The sequence below is a fragment of the Limanda limanda genome, chromosome 6 (assembly GCF_963576545.1).
Source record: "Limanda limanda chromosome 6, fLimLim1.1, whole genome shotgun sequence".
NCBI classification, from domain to species: Eukaryota; Metazoa; Chordata; class Actinopteri; order Pleuronectiformes; family Pleuronectidae; genus Limanda; species Limanda limanda.
The window spans coordinates 29,775,667-29,799,664 of NC_083641.1; the positions used below are offsets into that span (position 1 = coordinate 29,775,667).

Below are 23,998 nucleotides of genomic sequence, written 5' to 3' on the forward strand. Positions count from 1 at the left end.
TAAAATATGATCATTTGTAGTTTAATACAATGATATGATAATATGATGGTTTATATAAAATAATGATATAATATGATTGTTTATAAACGTTTAATATAATAACATGATTGTTCATAATGGTTTATAATATAAAAGCATAGTTTATAATATAATAACATTGTTTATTAAGAGGAAACTTTATGGATCGTCTAAGGAACTTGAAGTGAGGAAGTGAAACTGAGACTTTAAATAAATCTTCATTAACGTCTCTGATCTAAATAAATATAAAATATAATAATATTATTAATCCTAAAGAGAAGCAGATTAATCGGAGGATCCGCGCTCTTACCTTCGATCCGTTCTTCTTCAGATGATCTGATTTTAATCTGAAGTCTTTTCTATCCTCCGCGTCTCCTCCGCCCCGCCCCTCTGCTGCACACCGGCCCCGCCCCTCTGCTGCACACCGGCCCCGCCCCGCCGCGAATCGAACACACCCCACACCAACATTACAGCCAGGAAATCAAACAGAGGATTTGACTATATATGATATAATATAATATATAAAATTAAATAATATAATGTAATATAAAGTCAGTCAAATCATCCTTGAATTATCTTTGCTGTGTATAGGCCTGATATTGTTTTTATATATAAAGTATTGTGAACAACTTTATATCATATAAACACATTCACTAACATTCTTACATGGTTATTGTTCTTTTTTTTTAAATCATTTTTTAGAGTAAAATAAAATTTCAAATGAAGCTGCTGATATTAAACATTCGATATTTTTCTATTTATTATTGAAATATCTATTTCAACACTGTGGAATATTTCACCTGAGGAACGTGAAACATCTGTTTCTGAATCATCTTTCTTTCTTTGTCTTTAGAGTTTTACTTTTTACTTATGTTTCTTTTAACTTTTTGTTTGGCCATTACTTTAAAATGTTTAGTGGAGTTACGTGATGTATTATTTCATATTATTCTAAAATAATTATAATTATTAACGATACTAATACTGCTACTACGAGTAATAATAATAATTGTTAGATAGCAATGAGCTTCCACAAAGATATTACAGCTGGACTTTTGAATCTTTGGTCACTGCAACATTACGTAATATGTTGTACATCACATGAACATAATAAAGTCAAGCTGATTATAGCATCGACTTACTACATATCATTTTTTGCCCTATGAATAATATTATAAACACATAGGAGAAAAGATATCTGCGTATGTGAATATATATATATGTATTCTTTTTTTTTACTATTTTTAACAAGACAAATATAAACTAGGAAACACGACTCTGTTGATATGTTTGAAATAAAAATCAATTCATGTGTGCAGAATAATGGAAATGACCAACACTTTTCAGCTAGAGACAGAAAAAATAAATAAACATAAAGCCAATTAATTTGCCTGAAAAAAAAAAATCATAATAATCCTTACAATTTCTGACATAAGGCAAATCAAAGTGTTATAAACTTTACAATAAAATATCAAATAATAATAATTTCAATTAATTAGCCCCCATGTTCAGATCCAGTTCTCTCCTTACCACAATAACCACAGTAATAATTAAAAGCCTAAAACACCAGAGCAGAAAGTACTGTTGCAGATCTGTCTGTTATTTTATCTGATTACTATTAAATATTTTATATTGGCTCTAACAGCTTAATAACAATTTGTTACACACCAGTCGTTCCCGTCTCATAACTTGCACAAAAACAAAGTGTCACACTCGCACTCAGTTTGTCAGTTGTGTAACTTTATTCAGTTCACAGTCAAACAGTTTCATCCAGAACGTATAGCGCCGCCACCTGGCAGCAGAGGGTTACTGCAGCTGCAGCTTCAGCAAGACTTTGGTCCGGAGTTTGATTTCTGCCTCGACTTGAGCTCTGCGCCGGTATGTTGGTCCCGTTACCATGGAGACGATGGAGTTAAACACACATCGTTAAACACAAAGAGAGGGGAAGGAGAGGAAGTGAGGGATGAGAGGAAGTGAGGGATGAGAGGAAAGAAGAGAAGTGGGAATCTCCCTCGTCCGGTCGCTTCAGGAATACATGGTCAGCTGGAGCCACTGTGAGACAGAGACAGAGACAGAGACAGAGACAGAGACAAATGATTGGTTAACAGTTAACTTCCTCAAATACACAAACCCTGAATCCGTCCCACTGTGGGACCCAGAGCTCGAAACAGACATTATGGTCTGTTCGGCTCTAGATGGGTCACTTCTGCTTCGGCTTCACTTTCCAGTTAAACACGAGCAGTTACACACATTATCAAGGAAACTTGTGTCAAGTAGAAACATGTTGTATTAACGTCATTATGTAAAAGTGCAATAATGACGTTTCACCTTCGTCAACTTTGGAATTCTGAGAAACGAGTGAAAGAACCTTGATGCGTGAGGTCACTGTGACCTTTGACCTTTGACAACCAAATTCAAATAAATGGATCCATGAGTCCAAGTGAACATTTGAACCGAACTTAAGATATCGTGTTCACAACAAGGGGACGGACCACCTGAACACATACTGCCTCCGCCCACCAGGTGTCGCCGGCGTGCAGACTCACCTCCTTGACGTCCAGGTCGATGGAGCCGCTGTTGTCTTTATCCAGAGTCTTAAAGGCTCCTGAAGAACAAACTGAGTTTAACGACTCGTTTAAACTCCTTAAAACATAGAAGCATGAATATTATAAAGACTGAAAAATCATTCAGCAGAAGAAGAACTGTTTCCTGTTTAACAGCAACATCAACATTAAGGGATATAAGGGTGGTGAGGGAGGGAGGAGAGGAAGATGAGGGAGGAGAGGGAGGAGAGGGAGGAGAGGAACTCACTGCACATGGCGTCCAGTCGCACCAAGCAGCCAATGAAATTGTCGAAGTCCATGTTTGAATCCTCGTCACTGTAGCGACGGGCGATCATCTGTAAGAGCTGTTCATTCAGAGGGAAACCTGCAGAGACACACACACAAACACACACACACACACACACACACACACACACACACACAGTTAGTTTAAAATGTCACTCTGTTCAGCCTGATTATTTGCAGTGCACAAACACACACAAACACACACACACTCACTCACAAACACACACACACTCACTCACAAACACACACACACACACACACAAACACACACACACACACAAACACACACCTGCATCCTTGAAGACTGCTGGCAGCTCCCGATTGCAAATCACACCAGAACGATCCTTATCATTTTTCACATAAACACCCTGCAGAGGATAAAAACAATATCAAAGAAGAGAAGAGGAGGAAGAAGAAGAAGAAGAAGAAGAAGAAGAAGAAGAAGAAGAAGAAGAAGAAGAAGAAGAAGAAGAAGAAGAAGAAGAAGAAGAAGAAGAAGAAGAAGAAGAAGAAGAAGAAGAAGAAGAAGAAGAAGAAGAAGAAGAACAGACCTGCCATCTCTTGATGTTGTTCCACAGGTACTTGAACTCATGGAACCCCAGTTTCCCTGTGCTGTCACTCTGAAGGCATCAGGGTCAAGGGTCAAAGGTCAAAGGTCAAAGGTCAAACTCAAACACCACCACAGACTCCCTGGATCTAGATCATTATTCGGTGGAAGGATACGTCCATGACGGCGACCATGCTCCTGCAGGACTCGATGCTGAAGCCGTCCGTCCTCAGCTGGGAGTCTGAAACACGTCGTGAAGATTAATATTCATATCTCATAAACATCAGATGATTCAACCACCGAGCTGCGGATGTTACCACGACGACAGAACGTCACGAGATAATATCAGTGGAACTAGTTTAATTATAATAAACATCCAAAGAGTTTCAAAGTCAAACTCTGGATGAACTCCAGGTTTCACTGCGGATACAAAGAGCTGGACTCACTTTTGGAAATGATTTTGTTGAGGATGTTCATGAGCTCATTGGGGCTCACCTCCATGTCCTGTGGAAACACACACACACACACACACAGACACACACACACACACACACACACACACACACACAGACACACACACACAGACAGACACATTACACACAGGGGCTGATGTAATATTCCTATTGACTGAACGGTGGCGCTGTTGTTCATGTAACACACAGTGTGTGAGTTCAGAGACTGCTAAAGGGTCAAAGGTCACTTCCTGGTTTTCATAATAACAGCGTGTTTAAATACAGCCCCCCCCCCCCTCAGATTTTAATGGAGCTTGTTCCTTTAAAAGCTTCCCGACGAATCAGAAGCCAGCACAGCCGCCTGACCACACCCACCAAGACTGTTCACTGCCACCTTCATCTTCATCATCGTCAGCCTTACAACCGCTGGAGCTGGTCGAACCGGTGCACACACCCGCATGCTGAGTCACGCAAAACCTCAGACACACACAGTTATGTAAACACACACTTACACACTTACACACACACAGACACACACAGTACTACGCCCTGAGGCGGGGGGGTGCCACCCTTCCAGACAATGACAAGAATGCAGAGAGATTTACACACCCTGGACTCACTGTCTCTGAGTGGAGAACCGGACGAGTGAGTGTGTGTGTGTGTGTGTGTGTGTGTGTGTGTGTGTGTGTGTGTGTGTGTGTGTGTGTGAGTGTGTGTGTGTGTTCCATGATCCACCCCCTCAACGTCTGCGACTCCACCCACACTGCTCTGTGACTCTCAGCACATTAAAGAGAGTTTTCATTATAAAGACGAGCTGATCTCAGGTCTGTTCTGTAGGACATGATACGAGCACAGAATCCCCCCCCCCTCTTGCATCATCAAATATATATATATATATATATGTATTATATATTATATACCATTTCTCAGATTGATGGCCAAATTAATGTAATTAATGTTTGCTGGTTATATTTTTTAAGTGATCAATAACGAGAGGAGAACTGATCCAATCAGAGCGGGCGGGTAACATTAGACTCCGCCTCCTGCAGCAGAGTCTGCAGTCCTTATACTTTTAATACTTTGCTTCAGAACATTCAGCTTCTGAACGTCTGTTTAAAGTCGTGAAACAGTTTCTGAGCGACGCAGGAAGATGTTTGAATTCCAGCAGAAACTACGAAACCTGTCTGGTGTGATGATGTCAGAAAACAGGGCGTGGTCAGGGCGGAGCCTCCGGGTCGGAATGCTGCTGCCAGCAGGTCGACCGGTGAGGTGAGACAGGTGAGGTGAGACAGGTGAGGTGAGAGACGGAGAGAGAGAGGAGGTTTAAAGAGTCACGGTGAAACCAGACGTGGAATCCGGTTCAGCTTCCTGTTTTCCACTGAGGAGAAAACAGGAAGCTGCTTGAAAGGGCGGGGCTAAAACCTGTCAATCAGACTGAAGCAGTTGTTGAATCATCAGTCAAAACCAATATAACCGGAAACAATCATAACATCTTCGTTAACAGAAGTTTTCAAACATCTGGACGCTCCACAGTCCAGACTTTATGTATCGCAAGTAAATATTATTGCTTTGAAATGTTCTGCTTCCTGTTTCTCTGGTCCTGTAAAGACTGTTCACAGGTCAGAGGTCACGAGGATTAAAGACTGTTTGTGAACACGATTACACAAAAACTCCAGCGCAGGTTGAGACTAGAGTTGGTAGAAGGTTGAGGTTCAAGTCTGAGAAGAACACATTAACATCTGGAGTGGATCAGGATCATTTCAAAAATCACCTTCGATTGTGAGACTCGTTATTTTCTCAGAGAATAAATCATGGATCTTGATCAGACACATTTACAGGACTGATATTTATCAGTGTGTGTGATTTTGTTTAGGGAGATTTGTAGGAATTCATAAATCATTATTTTCACTTCATGGAATCATTAGATCCACAACAGGAATTTAAATATATATTTACTTACGTCTCCGGCCAGCTGCTTGAAAACTCTGCGGAACTGCTTCTCCTCATCGCTCTCATGACTCTCAGCAAAGTTCAGGGGTCTGCGAGGAGGAGGCTGCACACACACACACACAGACACACACACACACACACACACACAGACACACACAGACACACACAAAGAGCTTCTGTTAGGTCGCACACTAACACATTCATGAGTTTGTTTGCTTCTGATTCTTGATTCTATCAAAGCTACAAATGTGAATCAAACCTTGTTACCATCATTTAAATGTTGTTAAATATCAGTGTCTTTAATTAAATAAAAACTGTATTTTTATAGCATTTATCTATAAGAGGTTATAAAGTGATTCACAATATCCAAAGCAATTGGATATAAAATTAGAAGTAATTACATTTCAAGCACCCAATGCAGAAGAATTGATATTAAAAAGGTAAAACTGCTTCTGGTCCAACTCAAATGTTAACAAGTTACATTTCTTAAGAAAATATCAAACTGTAAATATACAATTTGAGCTTGTGAAGGTTGAAACATCTTCCTTCTTACTTACAGGGTCTGAGGGCACGAACTGCGCAGGGTCGATGTTGCTGTTGGAAAAATGAAAAACACATGAGACGACAATACGTTGCTGCAGGCTGTGGTTAGCTTAGCTTAGCTTAGCACAACTTAGCTTAGCATAATGAGTGGGAGCTTGTGTGAAACTCACGACACGACGTCGATGATTCCTCCGATGAGTCTCTGTGCAAGATACATTTTGTCGCCTGCGTGAGGCAGAAAAACAGAATTAATCATTTTAAACACTTTATTGTTATTATTCTTCTTCTTCTTATAGATATGTTTATCTATTTTTTACTTTTGATGATGAAGTCTGTCTTATTATATTATTATTTTCTTATATATCTTATTTTCTTATTAAACATAATTCATTACCTTTGTAAAGTGATTTTAAATCTGAGCTTCCGACTGTCAAACAAAACAAGACGTTTATAAATGTCTAAAAAGACAAACATTATAAATTACAAGACAAATCGACTTTAGTTCAATTTCTATTATTTATTTTGAAAAGATTTCATTTCAGCTGAAACGGTTGAATGACAGAATCGAGATAACCAGAGATTAATATAATTATAACCTGCGTGACTTTGAGTTTAAACAACATAATATCATCATGTGAGAATTTATGAATCATGAACAATGACTGAACAATTATTTAGGACAGTAATAGACAAATAATTGATGGATCAAATTAATAAATAGACTTCAGCTGTAACCAACATATAATTATGAGTCTATAAAATATGAGATATGGCAAATTATTATTTTTTTCCGATTAAGTCATTACAGTTGTTAAAACTTTAAAGTTAAACTGATCTTGTGATAACACCTTTTAAGATTAATTCTTTTATTTTGAAAAGTCAAGTATATTTAATGAGCTGATACTTTTGTACGAGTTAAATAGTAATAGATTACTTGGTGTTGTAATCGATTGTCTTTATAATGTGAAGCTGCTGTTTGCACACGAACAAGTTTCACTGTTAAAAGTGTAATTTTAACAGTTTTTCTGCCGAGTACTTTTCCACAACAACACCCACAAACACCCTAACACACATGAACACACACACACACACGCAGACACACACACACACAGACACACACACGCAGACATAGACATATACACGCACACAAATAAACACTTTAAAGTTCCTTTTAAAAACTAAACAGTTCGTTTTACTCACCGAGAAAGTGGAGCTGCTCAGAGGAGAAAAGAGAGAGACTGACTGGGAGAGAGAGAGACAGAGACAGAGAGAGAGAGAGAGAGTCCACCCCCAAGTTCCTTTTCAATAAGTCATCGACCCCGCCCATCAACCCCGCCTCTCAAACACACACACACACACACACACACACACACACACACACACACACACACACACACACACACACACACACACACACACACACACACACACACACTAACAGTGGAAACCAGGACAACACAAATACAGTTTGTGATGCCTCCAAGTCAAAGGGAAAACTCAGACACTGCAACTATCTATATGTCTATATATCTATCTATCCATCTTAATCACTTGTTTTATATATGTATAACATTAATATAAATTAATAATATGATAATTAAATTATATTAATTATATTATTTAATAATATAAAATCAACTGAAAAATAACTAATTTATGCCTAATTCTTGTTATTTATCATTTATTAATTATTTGTCATATTTATCTTTTATTTTAAAAGCACATTTAGAATATTTTTTACTATTAAATGTTTTATTTTGAAAGATAGTACCGGAAGTTAAAGGGCTATTCCTGTCTTTACAGTACTGAGTTTCAGAAACGCGCCGTCTGGTGGCCACACTGAGTATCACCGTTACTAGTAACAGCTTCAGCGGCGTGTTTACTGCGCCGCCCTGTGGTGACAGGGAGGAACTACATGTAGTCAAGTCACACATATGTAGGCGTACAGGGACTTCCTGTTATTCACTTTCAGAATAAATGTAGTGAGGTGTTGGGTGCGCAGCTAAAGAAAAATATAACTTTCCTGGAGATGAAAGTGTTCAAGTTCCACATCCGGTCAAGACTTTCAAAATATGTATTCTTCTGTTTCTCATCTGACGCCTCACGTGACCCAGTGACGTAGATGTCGTAAAGCTAAAAGAACATATAGAACACGGAAGTGACTTTTAACTTCGCACACATTTATATATCTATGTTCCCACAGTTTGACGTCGACGTGAACCAGGAAGTGAGCGGGTTGTTGTGAGTTGTCTCTGTGACGACAGCCGGAAGCAGGAAGTGAGAGTGTCGGTCGTGTCTCCGGTTCTCTGGCTCCGTGTCTCCGGTCCTTCGGCTCTGATGTTGGGATCCACGGGCCCGGGTCGGCCCGGTTCGGGGCTCCGGTCCCCGGTGCTGCTGCTGCTGCTGCTGGCGGGGGCGAGCGGGCCGGTGGGTGCCGTGTCCGAACCCGGAAGATGGACCCTGAACGTGGACAGCGTGAGTTTCCGGTTGGCTTGGTTCACCTGCTCAGGCTGAAACCGAATCAGAGACAAATCTATGTTTGTTAACATAAATGAGATTTAAAATATAAAAGCGTGTGTGGAAAATATAAATGTTGTTATTCTCCAAAGTTTGTTTCATATTGTTTCTTGTTGATTTATTCTCATCACTTTAAACCTTCATTTCATCCACTGATGCTGATTAGTATGAAACCTTTAATTAACATGAAAATTATTTTACATTTTCTAAATTAACGTTTCTCATATTTTGCTTCTACAAATCTTTGACAAAATGACGTGAAAAGAATTTAAAAACTTCCAAACCTCTCGAGATTCTGCAGTACTTAGGAGGAGAGGCGTAACAGTGTTGCTGCAGTTCCACATGGTGGCCACTAGAAGGCACTAAACACTCGTAATAACGATAACTTGTAACATAATGTACAAATGTATAAAGACAGATTAATTTGACCATTAAAGTCTCAACACTTCCTGATGAATCGTCCAGAAGTCGTGACACCTTCCGAAGTAACGTTTCTTCTTCTTCTTTTTTCTTTACGTGTTTGTTTGTTTGTTTTCTTCAGGAAACTTTGAATAAGCAGAATTATTTCTTCTTCACCAAAACTCTGTTCAACAGCAGCTTCATCCGGCTGAAATGTGAGTTCACTGACGACACGTTTCTTCTTCTGACGTTTGATCGCATGCTAACTGTTTTCTGTATGCTGCTCTAAACTTCTGTGAGTGTCGGGTTCGACGGTTAGAACGGAACAACACGACATGTTAGCTAGCTCTGGCTAACGCTACACTACCAGAAATCAGCTCTTCTTCACTGGCCTAAAAACCGGTGGCTGTAAAGAGCAACTGCAGCTTGAAGCAGCGACGAGGAGGAGATCCATAGATATCATATATAAAGACTAGATGTCTTGTCTGCGTTGCCGGCCAACGGAGACGAACGTCCGCACATGGCGGCCATCTTGCTAGGGGGCAGCCCGCTCACCCATAACATTGTGTTGGTAGTGGTAAATAACCATAACTTGCTCAATTTTCAACCGGTTTGGTTTGTTATAAACGTCAGAGATGTAGATAGGACACTGCATACTTATGAATAATTATGTTATTTTCTAAAAAAAAATGAATAATTTATGCAGTGTCATAACTACATCTCTGACGTTTATAACAAACCAGATCGTTTAAAAATCGGTTGAAAATTGAGCAAGTTATGGTTATTTACTACTACCAACACAATGTTATGGGTGAGCGAGCTGCCCCCTGGCAAGATGGCCGCCTCGTGGTGAAGTCCGGCTCCGTTGAACGAGACATCTAGTCTTTATATATGATATCTATGAGGAGATCTATTTATCTGAGTGAAACTAATGTGCTTTAGAGAAGTGGTAAATATTTATGTGATCTCCATCAGAGGTGGAAGAACATCTTGGTCTTTATAACTTAATGAGAATTGTTTTAAATTATATGTGTTTAGAAGTTCCTGAAATGAATAAAATTATGAAATTGTGTGTGTGTGGTTGTGTGTGGTTGTGTGTGTGTGTGTGTGTGTGTTTAGGGTTGGCGGAGACGTGTAACGCCTCGTCTCAGGTCAAACTGGACGTGTCCTGGTATCTGAGAAGCTCTCGCTGCCACGATGAGGTCATCAGCCTGAACGTACGTTTCTCCTCGGACGTTTCTCTTTGTTTCTCGTTTTACTTCTGAAAACTTTCGAATCCACACGTTTAAGAGAACTGAGATCTAGGGAATTTAAATGTGGTTTCATACGGAGACTGATGTTGGAGGTCTGAACCATAGACATATATAAGGCTAGACGTCTCGGCCAATGGAGTCGAACGTCACCACATGGCGGCCATCTTGCTGCAGGCGGCTTGCTCACCCATAACATTGTGTTGTAGTGGTGCGTACTTTTTAAGTAACCATAACTTGCTCAATTTTCAACCAATTTTTAGACTGTTTGGTTTGTTATAAACGTCAGAGATGTAGTTATGACACTGCATAAATTATTAAATTGTTTAGAAAAATAACATAATTATTCATTGCATTCATTAAGTATGCAGTGTCATAGCTACATCTCTGACTTTTATAACAAACCAAACAGTTTAAAAATCGGTTGAAAATTGAGCAAGTTATGGTTACTTAATAAGTATGCACCACTACAACACAATGTTATGTGTGAGCGAGCCGCCTGCAGCAAGATGGCCGCCTTGTGGTGACGTTCGACTCTGTTGGCCGGCAACGCTACCGAGACATCTAGTGTTTATATATGATATCTATGGTCTGAACTCTACGGATTGTTTTACATTGATCTATATTTAAAAAATCACATGACACCAAAAAAACGAGTGAAAAACAAGTTTGAGAACATCAGAAATCAGCTAATGAAAGACTCTGGTTGTCATAAGAGGTTTTTCAAAGTTCCAGAAAACGTCCAGAGACACTTGTTCTACAGACAGAACCTGTGGAACACGTCAGGAGACACTTGTTCTACAGACAGAACCTGTAGAACACCTCAGGAGACACTTGTTCTACAGACAGAACCTGTGGAACACCTCAGGAGACACTTGTTCTACAGACAGAACCTGTAGAACACCTCAGGAGACACTTGTTCTACAGACAGAACCTGTAGAACACCTCAGGAGACACTTGTTCTACTGACAGAACCTGTAGAACACCTCAGGAGACACTTGTTCTACAGACAGAACCTGTAGAACACATCAGGAGACACTTGTTCTACAGACAGAACCTGTAGAACACCTCAGGAGACACTTGTTCTACAGACAGAACCTGTAGAACACCTCAGGAGACACTTGTTCTACAGACAGAACCTGTAGAACACCTCAGGAGACACTTGTTCTACAGACAGAACCTGTAGAACACCTCAGGAGACACTTGTTCTACAGACAGAACCTGTAGAACACCTCAGGAGACACTTGTTCTACAGACAGAACCTGTAGAACACCTCAGGAGACACTTGTTCTACAGACAGAACCTGTAGAACACATCAGGAGACACTTGTTCTACAGACAGAACCTGTAGAACACATCAGGAGACACTTGTTCTACAGACAGAACCTGTAGAACACCTCAGGAGACACTTGTTCTACAGACAGAACCTGTAGAACACGTCAGGAGACACTTGTTCTACAGACAGAACCTGTAGAACACCTCAGGAGACACTTGTTCTACAGACAGAACCTGTAGAACACCTCAGGAGACACTTGTTCAACAGACAGAACCTGTAGAACACCTCAGGAGACACTTGTTCAACAGACAGAACCTGTAGAACACCTCAGGAGACACTTGTTCTACAGACAGAACCTGTAGAACACATCAGGAGACACTTGTTCTACAGACAGAACCTGTAGAACACCTCAGGAGACACTTGTTCTACAGACAGAACCTGTAGAACACCTCAGGAGACACTTGTTCTACAGACAGAACCTGTAGAACACATCAGGAGACACTTGTTCTACAGACAGAACCTGTAGAACACCTCAGGAGACACTTGTTCTACAGACAGAACCTGTAGAACACGTCAGGAGACACTTGTTCTACAGACAGAACCTGTAGAACACCTCAGGAGACACTTGTTCTACAGACAGAACCTGTAGAACACCTCAGGAAACAATCCAGAGCTCAGGTCTGAGAGCAGTTGGAAGAATTCATGAACCTGAATCTAACAGTTCGGACTTGTTCCTGGTGATTGTTAGATCCCTGATACGATGGATTTGAGGTCTTGAACGTGTCGTGGTCACGTGATCATTCGTCTCTGATTGAATTCTGTTGTTTGTCTCCAGGCGACACTCGCTGAGTCTTACTTCGGGTCCACGAAGGTCCTGGCCGAAGGAGGAAGCGGCTTCTACGTTTCCCACGAGTATCCTGCCGTCCTCTGTGAACCACACATCAAACCTGACATGGTGTGTGCCGCACACACACACACACACACAGACACACACAGACACACAAACACACACACAGACAATGGAAGTGACCGTATGTTTTGACTGTATTTATAATCTGTGTTTCTGATTTGACAGTTCACCCTTGAGACCTTCGATGTGAAAACCCGTCTCACAGAACCTCCGCAGAAACAGGTGAGAGACAAACACTCTGAGCCGACCAATCACAGGTCCCCGCTCTGGCGACACCCAGTGGTCGGAGGCTTCATGTTTTTGGCTTCTCCCTCCATCACGCTAAAAGTTTGACAAGTTCACGTTAAAACTTTCTATTTGGAGCTGATTGTAAAATTATGTTCATAAGTGATGACGTCAGAAACGTGTCGATTAAACTTTTGCCTCAACTTTCCGAGTGTTTCCGACTTGAGGTGAATTTTCCAAGTTGGGAACAAATATTAATATAATAACAAATATTTCCCGACGATGAAAAGTTGCGATGTTTTTAAATCAACTTCCTGTTTTCCAGCCAGTCACAGAGAAGGTGCCTGACACGAGGAAGAGGAGGAGGAGGGATGTGGAGCAGCCGCCAAAACCAAAGGTCTCCACACGCAACACACACACACACACACACACACATGCAACACACACACACACACACAGTGAAACACACTAAGGATCAGTGTATTGTGTGGATGCTTCTTTTAGACGATGATATTATCTGTACAGAATCTGTTGTGACAAAGAAGAGAAGAAACTTCATCTCTCTTCAGCTCCAGCATTAAAACCACTGACTGAACATCCCAGATTATGTTTTACATATTCAACGTCTCAAATGTGTGGAATTGTTCGAGGGGAAGTTCTTACTTTTCTGTCTCTGGAAACAAACCAGATGTGAAGATAAACTCAAACAGGTTCAACGAGCAAATGGCTTGTTGCTCGACTTCAAACCTGAACCGGAAAGTCAAGTTCTCAGATGAACACGGTTTTTATTACATTTTTGGCGAAACGTCAACATATTCAAATGAGCTGTTCAGCGCTTAGTAATTATACATATCGATGAAGTAATTCTAATAATTCTCTCTCTCTCTCTCTCTCTCTCTCTCTGTCAGGCTGCTGAACCACAGAAGGAAGTTGCTTCAGTGAAAACAGGAAACGCTGCAGTTGCCTCTAAAGAGGTCAGTCTGCTCAGGTTGAGTTAAACCTGCTTCTCACTGTGAGGGTGGGAGGTTGCTGGTTTGAATCCATGAAGGTCACAGGTTCTGTAAGTAGGTTGTTAGTATTTCACCTGAAGAAGAACTCTGATGTGTTCACAGGACTCTGCTCACAATCACTTTGGTGCGGTGGCCGAGAGCTGGGAGGACGGGCCCTACATGTTCATCCTGAAGATCCAAGAAACCAAAGACAAGAGCCAGGAAGCTGCCACCGTGCCCACGCCCTGGAGCATGCAGCGTCAGTACACACACACACACACACACACACACACACAGACACACACAGACACACACACATTGCTGCAGCACCTGATTAAACATTAACCTTCTGTGATGTTTACCTTTTCATCTCTGCAGCATTAATATAAAATAAACAGGTGTTAATTCTTTCCTGGTCTCTGAGGACAAAGTCCACTTCCTGTCTTTGTATGTATGTGTCATACAAACAAACTGATTTAAAGACTTGAATCTCTATATTATATTACATAAAACAAACAGAATCTGTCTGAAATGTGTGAAAGTTTCAGTCAAGAATTTTAAATGTTCAGACCGGTATGTTGAGATTCGGAGCTTTGTTGATTTAACCAAAGCAAATAGATGAAATGGTTTTATGGTGCTGTTGCAATCAGTCAGAAGGTTTCAATCCTGGTCCTGGTCCTGGTTCTAGTCCTGATCCTGGTTCTAGTCCTGATCCTGGTCCTGGTCCCGGTCTCTGGACGTCTTTCAGAAGTTCTTGATGATGTTTTGTGTGTCTGTGTTTGCAGTGCAGATCAGCATGAAGGGTCCTCACGAATATATATCTGCCTCTGAGTGGCCTCTGATGGTGGTAAGAACTACACACACACACACACACACACACACACACACACACACACACACACAAAGTCTGGTGTCATGCGTGTGTCTACAGCTTCTAAAAGTGTAAAAGTGATCAGTCATTTTTGGGTTTGGAGAATTTGTTGTGTTTGAAAAAGAGTAAATTCATCTCCCAAAGTTTATTTATTTTTGTGTGTCTGTCTCTGTGTGTGTGTGTGTGTGTCTGTGTGTAGTTCTACATGGTGATGTGTATTGTGTACGTGCTGCTCGCTGCCTTCTGGTTGGTTCTGTCCGCCTGCTACTGGAGGGATCTGCTCAGGATCCAGTTCTGGATCGGAGGCGTCATCTTCCTGGGGATGTTGGAGAAAGCTGTTTATTACGCAGAGTTCCAGAGCATCCGATACGACGGCCTGTCAGGTGAGTGTCTCACACACACAGACACACACACACACAGACACACACACACACACACACACACACACAGACACACACACCACCTGGTGGTCTGTACTGACGTGTCGTCTCCTCCTCCAGTCCACGGGGCCGTGGTGTTTGCCGAGGTTCTCTCTGCTGTGAAGAGGACTCTGGCTCGGGTGCTGGTGATCATCGCCAGTCTGGGATATGGAATCGTCAAGTAAGACGTCCTCTGCTCAGCATTCTGGGATTTGTAGTTCTCTCATCCTCAGGGTTCACTCTATTTGAACCAGAGCTGAAAAAACAGTTTCAGTCTTTGAATCCATGAAATCAAAGGAACCAAAGCTTAAAACATACTTGTACTTAAACCACATTCCCTTAAATGCTCTGATTGGTCCAGGAGGACAATAACAGGAAGTGATGTCTCTGTCTCTCTGTTGATGTCTCTGTCTCTCTGTTGATGTCTCTCTCTCTCTGTCTCTCTCTGTTGATAGACAGAGTCTCTGTCTCTCTGTTGATGTCTCTGTCTCTCTGTTGATGTCTCTGTCTCACTGTTGATGTCTCTGTCTCTCTGTTGATGTCTCTGTCTCTCTGTTGATGTCTCTGTCTCTCTGTTGATGTCTCTGTCTCTCTGTTGATGTCTCTGTCTCTCTGTTGATGTCTCTGTCTCACTGTTGATGTCTCTGTCTCACTGTTGATGTCTCTGTCTCTCTGTTGATGTCTCTGTCTCTCTGTTGATGTCTCTCTCTCTCTCTGTTGATGTCTCTGTCTCTCTGTTGATGTCTCTGTCTCTCTGTTGATGTCTCTCTGTTGATGTCTCTGTCTCTCTGTTGATGTCTCTGTCTCTCTGTTGATGTCTCTGTCTCTCTGTTGATGTCTCTGTCTCACTGTTGATGTCTCTGTCTCTCTCTGTTGATGTCTCTGTCTCTCTGTTGATGTCTCTGTCTCTCTGTTGATGTCTCTGTCTCACTGTTGATGTCTCTGTCTCACTGTTGATGTCTCTGTCTCTCTGTTGATGTCTCTGTCTGTCTGTTGATGTCTCTGTCTCACTGTTGATGTCTCTGTCTCTCTGTTGATGTCTCTGTCTCTCTGTTGATGTCTCTGTCTCTCTGTTGATGTCTCTGTCTCTCTGTTGATGTCTCTGTCTCTCTGTTGATGTCTCTGTCTGTCTGTTGATGTCTCTGTCTCACTGTTGATGTCTCTCTGTCTCTCTGTTGATGTCTCTCTGTCTCTCTGTTGATGTCTCTGTCTCTCTGTTGATGTCTCTGTCTCTCTGTTGATGTCTCTGTCTCACTGTTGATGTCTCTGTCTCACTGTTGATGTCTGTCTCTCTGTTGATGTCTCTGTCTCTCTGTTGATGTCTCTGTCTCTCTGTTGATGTCTCTGTCTCTCTGTTGATGTCTCTGTCTCACTGTTGATGTCTCTGTCTCTCTGTTGATGTCTCTGTCTCACTGTTGATGTCTCTGTCTCTCTGTTGATGTCTCTGTCTCACTGTTGATGTCTCTGTCTCACTGTTGATGTCTCTGTGTCTCCATCAGGCCGCGACTCGGCGCCTTGCTTCACAGAGTCGTCGCTGTGGGTCTGCTCTACCTGATGTTCTCCAGCGTGGAGGGCGTCCTCCGGGTCAACGCTGTGAGTCTGTGTGTGTCTGTGTGAGTCTGTGTGTGTGTGTGTGTGTGTGTGTGTATCTAACCTGTCTGTCTCTCCAGGATCGAGGAGACAACACCAGCAGTAGAGTTTTGTGTGACATCGTGCTGGCCTTCACTGACTCCTGTATTGTCTGGTGGATATCCTTTAATATGTTTAATATAACATGTTTAATATGTTTATTATGTTTAATATAACATGTTTAATATGTTTAATATAACATGTTTAATATGTTTAATATAACATGTTTAATATGTTTAATATAACATGTTTAATATGTTTAATATGTTTAATATAACATGTTTAATATGTTTAATATAACATGTTTAATATGTTTAATATAACATGTTTAATATGTTTAATATGTTTAATATGATAACATGTTTAATATGTTTAATATGTTTAATATGTTTAATATGTTTAATATGTTTAATATGATAACATGTTTAATATGTTTAACATGTACTAATCTGATCAGCTGTAGCCTCTGATTTATAACTTAAACCTGTTAAATTGATGATAAAGTTTAAAGTTGTGGAAACAGGAAGTCGGGCTCCACAGATGTTTGCTGCAGACTCTTCAGTCTGAACTGTGCAGATCAAACAACCAGAGCCAGACTGTTTAAACAGAGGGACTCGAACCCCCGGGCTCTGTGGTACGAGCACAGGTTAGAGGAGCATCGAGCATCATTTAGAGGAAGTGAAATGATTTGTGTTCCTTGACTGTGTGGTCACATCTTTGTGAGTCTGGCTCAGACCATGAAGCTGCTGAAGCTGCGGAGGAACGTGGTGAAGCTCTCTCTCTACCGACACTTCACCAACACGCTCATCTTCGCCGTCATAGGTCAGAGAAACGGCGGGAAACTCAGCGGCTGCGATGAGGTCACTTCAGATCGTTGAGACTCAGACGTGTTTGTGTGTTTTACAGCTTCGGTCATTTTCCTGATCTGGACGACGAAGACCTTCCGGACGACGAAGTGTTTGTCTGTGAGTACGAGTCCGAGCCGGCTGCTGCTCCTTCTTCTTCTTCTTCTTCACTGTTATGTCTCTGCGCTGGCGACACCTAGTGGCCAGAGGTTGAATGTTTTCAAACCTTCTCTGTCACATTCCTGTCAACACAATATCTGAAGATACAAATCCTACACAAACACAACTTAGACCCACACATGAACTGGTGGGAAATGGGCATAAAAGGTCAAAGGTCACAAAAGGTGTTCCCCTCAAACTCTTAGAATCTTTATCTTCCTGTAAAATAACATTTCAACTATATTGTGTGTGTGTGTCTCTGTGTGTGTGTGTGTGTGTAGGACTGGAGGGAGCTGTGGATCGATGACGCGTTCTGGCGCTTGTTGTTTTCCATCATCCTATTGGTCATAATGTTCCTATGGCGACCGTCAGCCAATAACCAGAGGTAGGTGTGTGTGTGTGTATATGTGTGTGTATTAGTGTGTGTGTGTGTTACTTTGACAGTGTGCAGTAAACTGGTTTGTGTTACAGATACGCCTTCAGTCCTCTGGTGGATGAAGAGAGTGAGGAAGAGGAGAACGAGCCGATGATGAACGAAGCTTTCGGTCAGAAACTCTCTCTCCCCATGTCTCCTCTTCTCCTTCCTTCCTTCCTTACTTATTTCTCTTCTATCCCTCCCTCCTTCCTTCCTTCCTTCCTTCCTTCCTTCCTTCCTTCCTTCCTTCCTTCCTTCCTTCCTTCCTTCCTTCCTTCCTTCCTTCCTTCCTTCCTTCCTTCCTTCCTTCCTTACTTATTTCTCTTCTATCCCTCCTTCCCTCCCTCCTTCCTTCCTTCCCTCCTTCCCTCCTTCCCTCCCTCCTTCCTTCCATCCTTCCTTCCCTCCTTCCTTCCTTTCCTCCTTCCTTCCTTACTTATTTCTCTTCTATCCCTCCCTCCCTCCCTCCTTCCTTCCTTCCCTCCTTCCCTCCTTCCCTCCCTCCTTCCTTCCTTCCTTCCTTCCTTACTTATTTCTCTTCTATCCCTCCCTCCCTCCCTCCTTCCTTCCCTCCTTCCTTTCTTACCTATTTCTCTTCCATCCCTCCCTCCTTCCTTCCCTCCTTCCTTCCTTCCCTCCTTCCTTCCTTTCCTCCTTCCTTCCTTACTTATTTCTCTTCTATCCCTCCCTCCCTCCTTCTATCCTTCCTGTTGCTTAGTTAGTTTGGAAATTAGTTGACAAATTATCGATTTTCACTGCACGTTATGAAACCACCTGTCGTCAGGGGGGGGGCGACATGATGAGGTCGAAGCTCGAAGCTCAAGAAAAAAAAGAATGAATGTTGTAATTGTTCTGGTTTTTATTTTAAATATTTTAATGTATTTAATCATGAGAACAACAGTCTCCTGCGAGCTGTTTTCAGAGGGTTCAGGGACGTTCTCTGTGGACTGAGGAGCAGAACTTAGAGAAAACCTTTTTCTCTCTTATGAGACGAAACTGTTTTCAGTGTTTGCTTCTGTTGCAGTGAAATAAACAATCTACCATGTGATCCTGTGTGTTTACAGAGGGGATGAAGATGAGGGGCGCGAAGAACGAGACCAACGGTTCAGCCAAAGCAAACAAAGCGGTCAGTGACGACCAGAAGCTTCAGAGAAACAACCAACGTCTTTCATTCAGACCTCCAAATCATCATCATTAGGATTATTGATATGATTCCTTCAGAGAAAAACCCTGATCTGAAGCTGCCTGTTGTTTTGCAGGATGAGGATCTGAAGTGGGTGGAGGACAACATCCCGTCTTCCATGGCAGACGTGTAAGTCTTCATCATCTCCTTCTCTTCCTGATCCTGATTCTGATCCCGATATCTGATCCATGTCTGAAGCCACTGAGATCGATCTGATTCCAGCTCTTTCACACAATAACAACTTATAGAAAGTGTGTTAACGCTGTGTTGTGTCTCCACAGAGCGCTGCCCCCCCTGCTGGACTCTGATGAGGTCAGTCTTCTGGTTTTCTCAACTGTACGGTGGCTCTGAAGCTCAAATCACTGCGTCTTAGGCTTCATGCACACGACCACGTTTTCCACTCTACACATTCACCTGCTGTTCACACTGCTCCGGAGTTTTAGAGCCGATATAACTGAGATGATCGGGAAACAATGACGCACACAACCTGATTTCTCTCTGTGGTCACCTCAGCTGCAGGAGGAGAACACAACACGAGGAATCAATCCCAAACGTTACAGACGCTGTTGTGACATTAAATACTTTATTCCTCCTGTAAATAATAGTCATACTTCCTGTTTCCAGCGTCACACACATGCCCAGCGCACGTGAGAGGTCATGTGATGCGTGTTCTCAGGCGTGTTAGAACGGACGAGGATTGAAACTGACACGGAGCTCGTGTGGACAGACATCGTTCATGTTCCAAACTTCGTAGTTTTCACAGTTTGCAGTTAAACGTCTGGTTCATGTTCATCTTCCTCAAAACTACAAGATGTGAATTCAATCAAAAACATGTGAAGAAGAAAAGAATCATCTTTAATAACAAAAGATAAAAACAGATTACACAACAAAAAGTAGTTTTTCTGAGACAAAGAATCAGAACATGTCATCAGGGAACATTTACTGTGTGTGTGTGTGTGTGTGCAGGAAACACACACGCACATCCCACCTGTGAACAGCAGGGGGCAGCACACTATCAGCAGAGAGCAGCAGTTGCCACGGTTACGTCACACAGTTGTTTATCCACTTCTTTGTTATCATGGGAAGCAGAACAATGTGGTGCTCCGACTGTGTCTGTGTGTGTGTGTGTGTGTTTGTGTTGCTGCAGCCGTGAATAATCCTCGACACAGAAACTAAGAGAAATCTCAGCTCAGTCAGATTCTTGTGAATCCTGTGGAAACATCGATCTTTGTTTAGTTTCCGTCTCTGATTCCGTCGTCTCCTCCTTCGACGCTCGTTCCTGAAACACCTCCGATCTCCGAGCGGATCTTTGACCCGACAATCAGCAAAGTGTCTCTTATGTAAACTCAACGTCTTATGTAAGCTGCCGTGTGAAAACTGACAGATATTCATAAAACCCATAGAAAATATTAAGGACGTCCTTCACGCTCTTTGTGTTGTGAGGAAGGAAACGAGGAGAGAAGGAAAGATGGAGGGAAACGAGGGGTTTGGCTGTTTCACAATAAAATGCCTCTTGTTACACATCAGTTATGTGTAATAATGATCATAATTAGGCTTTGAAATCCTTCTCCTCCATCACATCAGTGATTTGTGTTGCTGTGTGAAGTGGGAGGGAGCAGCAACAATATAATCCCTCATTACACGAGGAAATAATGACTTTGACTCCCTCCATTCATGTCCTTATGGCAGATTATGTAATGCACCCTGGTTATTAAAGAGGGATCTGAACCCAACCTGCATATTATCCATGTTAAGACAATGATGTCATTCTCCTTCCTGATTAACGAGGGGGTTAAAAACCGACGACGCTGGAAAACAAGCGGTGGTGAGAACGTGACCTCATTCACCAGCACGCCAACGGAATGCGTCGTCCATCTTTATGTTTTCAGTCTTTATCTGAGACCAGGAAGTAAATGAAATGTTTGTTCTCTGCTGCAGGAAATCATGACGACCAAGTTCGAGATGTCCAAGATGGAGTGAAGAGGAAGAGGAAGAGAGATGAAGAGTCTGTTCAACAGACGCAGAAATAAATCCCATTACTGTCGCTGTTGGAGAGAAGGAGGGAAGGAGGGAAGGAGGGAAGGAGGGAAGGAGGGAAGGAGAGAAGGAGGGAAGGAGGAGGACTTGGAGGACGACAGAGGGAACGCAGAGAAGAACGAGTTGTTACGGAGACGCCGACGCTCGGTGGTTCGATCCCTGGATGTACGAGCTCTGTGTGGTACGAACAGTGGGAGTCGACCACAGCCACACGGACACTTTTGATTCTATCGCCTGTTTGTATTTATCTCTCTCTATGTGTATATATATATATCTATAACATCAAATGTGTCAGAGATATATATATATATAGGCAGATTTCCTGTTACTGTTTTTTTTTGTCTTCTCACAGTTTACATGTCGAGATTTGATTTTTAAAATCTTGTGTCATTTCACATTTTCTGTGTTTACTGACAGTGATTCTGTTTATTAAGTTAAAAACTGTCGAGTTTCATTCGTTCAACGTGTAAAAGCTGAAAATGTGAATGAACTTATGAAAATAGATTTTTTTTTTTTTGCCTTCGGTTTTGGATCCGTGTTGTTTTCCGCTGCAGCTTCAGCTCATTAAATTCATTTTTTCACATTCAGACGATTTCTCTTCATAAACTGATTTTTGCAAATCATTTAATTGCTGTTATTTTTGTGTGTGTGAAGGAATTAAGGAAACAAACAAATCATGTTTGCTCCGTCTGATTAAAATCAAACTTCGATTAAACACTGGTTTTATTTTGAGGTAACTTTCCCTTTGTGACACTTTACTTCCTGTTTGATGATGACGAGCGTTCTTCTCTGATCTGGCGAAGCAGCTCATCCATCAGAGGACGTACTTGTCCTGTGGGCGTCTACCTGAACTACACACACACATCAGGAAACTCGGAGGCCGTAAAACATTCAGACTCTTTCGGATTCATCTGATTCCAATCAGAGGATCTTTCCTGCAGATGCTCTGGCTCCAGGTCACATGACCCCTCGTGGTCACGTGACCCCTCGTGGTCACTGGGACGCTCGCGCCAGTTTGTTGAGAAGGAGCTGGTCCGAGGCGAACAGCTGCTAGCAGAGACCACACGGCCAGGATCTCCATGATTCTCCACGTTGCTCTACACTGAGGTGTCTTTCCTCCTGGAGGAGGTCATGTGACAGGAGGTCATGTGACAGGAGCCTGACGAATCAGTGTCCAGACTCAAACACAGCCTCAGAGATTTCAAACTCAAATGAGACCAGTACAGTTTCCAAACTTTAGAGGTTCTTAAACTCCGGAGTCATGTGGACGACACTGTGACCGACATCTGGAACACAGATCGTAGGAAATCACCTGTTAACCTGAACTCCAGTTAACCTGGTCACCAGTTAACCTGGTCACCAGTTAACCTGTTCACCTGGTCACCAGTTAACCTGTTCACCAGTTAACCTGGTCACCAGTTAACCTGGTCACCAGTTAACCTGTTCACCTGGTCACCAGTTGACCTGGTCATCAGGGTTCAGTCTCCTCTCTGTCTCCATCCAAACCTCGTCCGTCCTTCAACCCGACTCTGAATCCAGATGTTTGATCCAGCTGTTGGTGAAACGTCAGAACTTGATGAAGCAGATCTAGAATCGGACGCCAGACGCCGCTCGGCAGCACATGGAGGCGTCGGCTCCACGTTCAGCAGCTGGTGTCTTTACGTTATAATCCGGACGTGTGTCCATCTGTTCCTCCTCGTCTTCCCACGTGTGTGAGCTGAGCTGCAGACACGAGGAGACGGAGGTGAAGAAGGAGGTGAAGAAGGAGGTGAAGACGAGTTATCAGACGCTTCCTTCATCCCCACTTTCTCCATCTCCTGCTGCTTTACCACCATTTACTGTCAGAGCCGACATGATTACCCATCTGTGTCCATCACCTTTAAATGACTGTGTGTGTGTGCGTGTGCGTGTGCGTGTGTGCGTGTGTGTGAGTGTGTGTGTGTTACTGTACACTGGCATTACGGCTGTAATAACATAATCCCAGAGATTTGGCCCGACAGAGAGACAGTATGCTGCCGATTCCAACCGACACTAGAGACTTATCGTCTCCAGCTCGTTACAGACGAGTCGGCTGCGTCTCCACGTGAGGACGGACGCCGACGGACGCCGACGGACGCCGAGAGCTGAAGGAGTTCGTGGTCAAACCCACAAACACCATCAGCTCCATCTGACCCACTGAGACACAAACAGCAGCAAACATAACAGTGCATTATGGTCAGGATTAATAAGAAAGAATAAACAAGTTCTGATAGAATCAAGTGGTTAAAGTCTTTGTGTCGTGTTCCAGGTGAACATCAGAAGATCTGTGGATCTGTGGAGCATCTCCGGAAGTTGAACTTTATTTTATTTTAAGTATTTTAAGCTCTAAATAATCATTTATTCTTTCGATACAACATTATTCTTATTCTTTTGATACAACATTATTATATTCTTTTTCTCAGATCTGTTTTTCAGAGTCCTAACACTCATTAAAATACTCCTTTTTCTCCTCAGCTTCAAATGATCCATTTCCATATTTT

General features: G+C 42.2%; 2 protein-coding genes across 2 annotated transcripts; one reads left to right on the plus strand and one right to left on the minus strand.

The window, feature by feature from the left end:
* Positions 1 to 1,734: 1,734 nt before the first annotated feature.
* LOC133003370 (calpain small subunit 1-like) lies at positions 1,735 to 7,631 on the minus strand. Its single transcript, XM_061073082.1, has 11 exons — positions 7,557 to 7,631; positions 6,527 to 6,581; positions 6,371 to 6,407; positions 5,824 to 5,916; positions 3,858 to 3,915; positions 3,588 to 3,652; positions 3,416 to 3,484; positions 3,154 to 3,232; positions 2,827 to 2,943; positions 2,562 to 2,620; positions 1,735 to 2,067 (listed from the first exon to the last, which is right to left on the minus strand). The coding sequence occupies exons 2-11, from the start codon at positions 6,571 to 6,573 to the stop codon at positions 2,041 to 2,043; spliced, it is 651 nt and encodes a 216-aa protein (XP_060929065.1). The 5' UTR covers positions 6,574 to 6,581; positions 7,557 to 7,631; the 3' UTR covers positions 1,735 to 2,040.
* A 918-nt stretch (positions 7,632 to 8,549) lies between these two features.
* Positions 8,550 to 22,066, plus strand: zgc:162698 (Transmembrane protein 87A-like). The gene is made up of 21 exons (XM_061073080.1): positions 8,550 to 8,831; positions 9,415 to 9,487; positions 10,392 to 10,489; positions 12,633 to 12,752; positions 12,873 to 12,929; positions 13,258 to 13,329; positions 13,841 to 13,906; positions 14,045 to 14,180; positions 14,707 to 14,768; positions 14,992 to 15,175; positions 15,293 to 15,392; positions 16,711 to 16,804; positions 16,882 to 16,959; positions 17,554 to 17,662; positions 17,747 to 17,805; positions 18,126 to 18,229; positions 18,316 to 18,389; positions 19,324 to 19,385; positions 19,519 to 19,571; positions 19,724 to 19,754; positions 21,381 to 22,066. Exons 1-21 carry the CDS (start codon positions 8,694 to 8,696, stop codon positions 21,420 to 21,422), a joined length of 1,812 nt encoding a protein of 603 aa, XP_060929063.1. The 5' UTR covers positions 8,550 to 8,693; the 3' UTR covers positions 21,423 to 22,066.
* The last annotated feature ends 1,932 nt before the right edge of the window (positions 22,067 to 23,998 follow it).

Bases quoted from the DNA above. Each gene is read 5' to 3' on its own strand.
- LOC133003370 (XM_061073082.1), bottom strand. From the start codon at position 6,573: ATGTATCTTGCACAGAGACTCATCGGAGGAATCATCGACGTCGTGTC. The intron at 6,408-6,526 runs GTGAGTTTCACA...TTTTTCCAACAG, and splicing joins GGAATCATCGACGTCGTGTC to CAACATCGACCCTGCGCAGT. The intron at 3,485-3,587 runs GTATCCTTCCAC...TGATGCCTTCAG, and splicing joins GCATGGTCGCCGTCATGGAC to AGTGACAGCACAGGGAAACT.
- zgc:162698 (XM_061073080.1), top strand. From the start codon at position 8,694: ATGTTGGGATCCACGGGCCCGGGTCGGCCCGGTTCGGGGCTCCGGTCC. The intron at 13,330-13,840 runs GTCTCCACACGC...TCTCTCTGTCAG, and splicing joins AGCAGCCGCCAAAACCAAAG to GCTGCTGAACCACAGAAGGA. The intron at 15,393-16,710 runs GTAAGACGTCCT...TGTCTCCATCAG, and splicing joins CTGGGATATGGAATCGTCAA to GCCGCGACTCGGCGCCTTGC.